The 5,947-nt window shown below is 41.2% G+C and overlaps 1 protein-coding gene across 1 annotated transcript in view; it reads right to left on the bottom strand.

The window, feature by feature from the left end:
• SNRPC (small nuclear ribonucleoprotein polypeptide C) overlaps nt 1-3,192 on the bottom strand; it is a 13,885-nt gene extending 10,693 nt beyond the window's left edge. The window contains exons 1-2 of the mRNA XM_004389835.2: nt 3,141-3,192; nt 2,758-2,800 (exon numbers count right to left, since the gene is read on the bottom strand). Of these exons, the coding sequence (XP_004389892.1) occupies nt 2,758-2,800; nt 3,141-3,148 (51 nt within the window). The 5' untranslated portion in view covers nt 3,149-3,192. The remainder of the gene's footprint in view (nt 1-2,757; nt 2,801-3,140) is intronic.
• Between the last annotated feature and the right edge of the window lie 2,755 nt (nt 3,193-5,947).

Below are 5,947 nucleotides of genomic sequence, written 5' to 3'. Positions count from 1 at the left end.
ATAGGCAAAGATTAACTAGGTACTACCAATGCCAATATCGGCAGGGAATCCTCCAGAAAATCTATAATAATATTCAGAACTATTATTTCTTCTAGAGGAATCACCTATATACACGTTCCACGTATCTATTAATGCTGAACTACATCTGACCATATATTAGAAAGAATTCCAAACAAAGTGACAACAGAGAAATCACTGGCTAGGTTCTTGAAGCTACAATTCAAGATGATCAAGAGTTCTGATTTAATTAGGTTTCTGTAAGGCAGAAACGTACAGAACTGCAGTTCCAAAGATGTGGTCCATAGACACTTAAGGACCTCCCTTTCAGAGGGTCTGAAATGTCAAAACATTTTCATAATACTAAGACACTGCTTTCCTTTTTCACTATATTGACATTTGCACTGATGATGTCAAACTCTTGGCAGCGGCATCCTAATGCACTAGTGGCCATTTATATTTTTTACTATGCATTCACAGGGGAAAAAAAAAAGTCAGTTTCACTAAGACTGTCCTTGACAAAGCAGTAAAACTACTAATTGTATTAAATCTCAACCCCTGAGTTCGTATCTTTTTAATATTTTGGGAGATAGGTGACAAAACAGAAGTATGCACAAAGCACTTCTGCTGCCTGCCAAAATATGACGGCTATTTCAAAGAAAAGCACACGTGCAATTGTTCAAGTTGTGAGCTCTATTGGCTGTCTCTTTCAAGGAACAGTATTTTTATTTGAAAAAATGACAGAAACAAATTGGTTATTTGGACTTTTCAAAAATGGACAAAGTCATTTCAAGAAAAACAATTCTAATGCTAAAATTCAAGCTTTCAAGCAAAACCTAGAATTTTCAGAAAATCTTTATCTGCCACTATGAGTTTGACAGCTTTCCAATATTTAAAGATGTTTCTGATTAGATTTTAAGTGACGTTAATGACTGAATTTTATTTTTGAGAAGTTGCTGGGTTCCAGGAGTTGTGGACTTGCAGAGGGCACTCCTAATGGCAATGGGGTGACAGCGCATGTATCTACAGCTCTCCTGCTTTGAGTGAATCTTCTTGACAGTATCTTATTGGACTAATGGTCACATTCCAAATTAACTGAGCAGTGTTCTTAACTGCTCTTAAAGGCTTGGGAGATAACCAAAACACAGTGGCTGACTCATTTTTTTTTAAAACATTTTATTGTAGTTTAGATGAAAGTTTACAAAGCAAAAAGTTTCCTATTCAACAATTTACACACACTTTGTTTCATGATATTAGTTGCAACCCCCTCAATGTGACTGCACTCCCAATTCCTCCCTGGATTCCTCATTTCTATTCACTCATCTTTCCTACCCTTCCTGCCTTCTGAACTTTATTTTTGGGCAAATGCTGCCCTTTTGGTCTCATATGGTTGATTGTTCTGAGGAGCATGTTCCTCACAGGTGTTACTGTTCACTTTACAGGACTGCCTATTGTTTGGCTGTAAGGCTGAATGTGTATTTTTAATATTCTGTAATCAAATGTGTCAACATTTGGAAGAACTGCATAACCACTATTTTTCAGATGACCAATACATTATATTACAAAATCACGTACAGTAAAAGATTCATTTGAAGTGCAAAAGAGACACTGACTTTTAATGGAACAGAATATGAAGTCTGATATGGTTTCAGATTCCACGCTGCAACTAACCATGTGTTGAGTTTTGGTGCAGTATTAAAGAATATCCACAGTTATCTAGAAAGGCAATTAAAATACTCTTTTTTTCAACCATATATCTATATGAAGCTGGATTTTCTTCACATACGTGAACGGAAACAACATACTGCAACATATTTAATGCAGCAGCAGAGGAGAATCCAGCTGTCTTCCACTAAGTCAGACACTAAAAGAGGTTTGTAAAAATGTAAAAACACTGCCATTCTTCTTACTGATTTTTTTTGCTTTTTAAAAGAGCTATTTTTCATTTTTAAAATGTTACTTGTTACACTTAGAAAGTTTCTTATTGTTACTTTTAAATTTTAAAGTTTTAACTTCAAATACAGCAAATATTGATGGATATGGCCACATATGCCAATAAATTTTAAGCGTGTAAAGGGGTCCTGAGACCAAAAAGTTTGAGAACTGCTGGCATAGACACTCTGGAATTAAGACTGCCTGGGCTCACCTGCCAGCTCCATACAACTTATCGGTTTTATGACATCTGGTCAGTTACTTAACTACACTCTGCCTCAGTTTCCTTCTCAGTAAAATGGAGATAAAACAAGTACTAACCTCATAGAATTATCATGAGCATTAAACAAAATGTTACATGTAGAGCATTTGGTACACTGACTGGCCCACAAGAAGCAATCAATCAATCTTAATTTGCTATTATTTGTTAAGCAGTTTTCAATCAAATCAAATGTACTGTTTGGAATCAAATCATTTCTTTCTAATCTCATTAATCAAAGATTTGAGTGCCATGACTCAATTAATTGAGTTTTAGGACACTTTCCTGGAATATACTTGTCATGTGAACATTTTTCATCTTCAAACTTGCTAGAGCTTTATTATTTGGGGTCTCCAATAAAAACACTGACTGCCGGAAGACTACTAGCTCTTGCCAATACTCTTCAATTATGAATACGGATGCCGGAAGAATGGAAAAGCTAACACCTCAGATTATTTTCTTCAAGCAACAGACCTAAACCTCAGGAGGCTGAAAAGGACTCACACCTAAAGAAACACCTTAGTTAATTATCAAATATAAGATTTTTTAAATGTTGATAGACCACTTACAGAGTCATGGGTGAGGTATGTATCGCAGTAGTCACAATAAAACCTGGAAAAAAAGAGAAAATGACAACTAGCTAATAAATGTCCATCCACCGAAGCACTGTTCACTGAAGGAAAAAAAAAATACAAAAACAAAACCCCCGACTTACTCACGATTACAAGACGTCAAACAACCCGTCCCTAATATAAACCAGGCTTTTTTGCTGCCTTAAGCGGGTCGACCTCCACCCTCAAAAAGGGGAGTCAAGAGGGCCCAGTCTCCCTCTGTTTCCCCCGACCCTCTCCCTCCCCCGAAAGCTCTCAGGCGCCAGAGCCCGCTCTCTGCACCTCCAGAGGTTCACAAGTAGCGACAGCGACCACCCCCAGATTTCGAGGCCCCCACTCACTTGGGCATGCTGCTCCACCGGCCGTTGCCTGCTCCGTTCCGCGCCGCCCGGAAATGACGCGCACAGGAAGCGCCGTCGCCGCGGAATTAACGAGACAAATGCGACGATTTCAGAAGCTTGGGCCGCCCAATCAGCCAGCCAAACTGTTGTGCGGTGCCTTCTGTATCTCAGCGAGGGGCAGGGCTTGTCTCTTCTTCCCACCCTTTTACCTATAGAGGGCGGGAGTACTACGGGTCGGTAAGAGGTTCCTCGACGCTTATTTAATCCTGATTTTCGATGCTTTCTGAAGCGCGTTATTATTCTTTCAACAAATATGTATAGATTGCTTGCTGTGTGTCAGGTACTGCTATAAATGCCGAGAAAAGAGAAGTGAACAAGACAAAAATCCCTGCTCTCATGGAGCTGATATCCTAGTGGGGGAAAACAGATAATACGTAAAAATTAGATGAAGCCAAGTGCTATGGAGAAAGAAATTGTAGCCGGGAAGTGGGGAGTTCAGTTTTAAATAAGATGTTCCGGGAAAGCTTACCAAGAAGATGAGGATTAAGTGCAAACCGTTTTACATAACATCTCTGTTTTGAGTTTCATCAACCCCAGGAGGTAGTTGAACCTGAGATTCGAGCCCCATCTCGCTACCGCTTCGTAGCTGTAGTTTTTGGGCAACTTATTTAATCTTTCTGAGCCTCAGTATCCTCATCTGAAATATATGGGTAATAATTCGTATAGGATTTAAATGTGAAAATGCTTGTAGAGTGTTTAGTACAGTGTCATCACATACTAAGCCCTCCATAAATGGTAGTTACCGTGAATAAACTGATAGAAGTAACTTGTCCACAGGTACATGTTCTAGCAACAAGGCGGAACTTCCAGCCTGCTCTTTCAGACTCCAGAATGGCCTACCTCCCTCTTTTAGGAAAGAAAAATAAGTATTGGGAACTGGAGAGGAGGAGCTTTTGATTCTTCTGCCCAGATTCTCTGGTGGTGGAGTTGCTGCCAAAATAATAATCGCCATTTTATGTGAATGTTTACTATGTCTTAGGCACTTTAAAAGGAGCCGTGGTGGTGCAGCAATAGCGTGCTAACCAAAAGGTCTGTGGTTGGAACCCAGCAGCTGCTCTCTAGGAGGTAGATGCGGCACTGTCTTCCGTAAAGATTACAGCCTTGAAAGCCATATGGGGCAGTTCTGCTCTGTGCTATAGGGTCGCTATGAGTGAGGATCTTGGATGGCAATGGGTTTAACAGGAGGCACTTTAAATGCATGGCTTTATTTAATCTGCCCAATAGTCCTATTATTCTCATTTGCAGAAGAGGAAACTGAGCTTTAACAAGGTTAAGTGTACCACAGAAAGTACATCCTGGTTAAGGGAAAAAATTAATTGTACAGTGAAGTTATTAGGCTTTCACCACCTTAATACAGTGGTTAATCTTAGCGTCATTAATGGTGGAACAACCAGATATTGTGTGTCTCCTGCTGGGATGCCAACATTAGGTTGACACCATCAACTATGATTGAACTCCCCGCTTACCTGCTGCATTTTTTTCTCCATAGCACTTGGCTTCATCTAATCTATTTTGATATTCTTACAAAAAATGTTTAATTTGAAATCTAATCATGTTTACGAAACTGAATAGATGGTCAATTAAAGGAAAGCAAAAGGCAGCAAACTTTCAGAAGGTGGCATATTCTACAGAACAACCGGCCTCTTTTCTTCAGCAAGTCAAGAAAAAGCCATTCTAGGTTAAAAGAGTTTTAAGAGAACTGACAACCAGATGCAGTCTATGGCCCAGGGTTAGAGCCTAGGTTGGACAAACCAGTTGTAAAGGACATTTTGGGGAAAATGTCTGGGCCTTAATGTTGCCGTTCTAGAAACCCACCTTTGTCAAGAGGATGGATTAATCAATTATGTTTTGGTTTTTTCCTGTTTTTACTCTGTGTTGATTCTGGGCCTGTTTTGCCCTCAAGTCAATTCCTCTCCTTTCCCCTGCTCTTGTCAGTATGGAGTGGGAGCTGACCCCCTGCAGTATGCATGGCCTGGACTCCCATACTAGCTGGCTCCCAGGTTGGGCTGCTGGGCTCCACCAATGGGAGGTACTTTTAGGAGATTGGGGAGAGCAAGGAAAAAGCCAGGGTATTTCTTACCACCTCTCTCTCTTCCTCAGGCTGTCTCCTCAGACGGGCTCCAACTTCTGGGCTATGATCCTAGCCCCTGGGCTCTGATAACAAAACGTCCTCCTTCTTTTCTTCCGGTCTAAAGGTGGGAGCAGCTTCTTATTGCTCATCTCTGGGCTGCTTCAATGTTCTCTGTTTGTTTTCTGGAAAGGCTTTATTATATTATGTGGGAGGAGGGGGAGGCTCAGTCTTTCCTAGTGGCCGGGACAGTGCTCAGCTCCTCACTTCCTCTTGGCACTGATGTGTGTCCCCATCCTTTTCTTGATGAACTTGAGGGCCTGCTTGTTCGTGGAGACTCTGAGCAGCTCCATGGTGCATCACGTGTAGGGGGCAAAGCCACACACCTCCCAGATCACGTCCCACATGAACTTGGTGTGCTTGATGAGGCGCCCACGGTGGCAGCTGTACCTCAGCTTGCTTACATTCCTGGTCACTTTGTGGCCCTTGTTGAGGCCCACAGCCATGGGGTAGTGCACAACCATGGCTGCTACTCTTCAGTGGCTGCTGCGGCAAAAGCGCTGTGTGGCTTTTTATCTCTGCCAACACCTGTATAATCAATTCTCTAAATTAAATTCCCTCAGTTTCAAATACTTAAGTGGTTTCTGTTTTTCAGGGTGAGCCCTGACATATATATATA

This window comes from Trichechus manatus, unplaced genomic scaffold (genome assembly GCF_000243295.1).
Source record: "Trichechus manatus latirostris isolate Lorelei unplaced genomic scaffold, TriManLat1.0 scaffold00261, whole genome shotgun sequence".
In the NCBI taxonomy this organism is placed as follows: domain Eukaryota; kingdom Metazoa; phylum Chordata; class Mammalia; order Sirenia; family Trichechidae; genus Trichechus; species Trichechus manatus.
The sequence above is the reverse complement of the archived record's forward strand: the minus strand, read 5'-3'. Positions and strand labels throughout refer to the sequence as shown.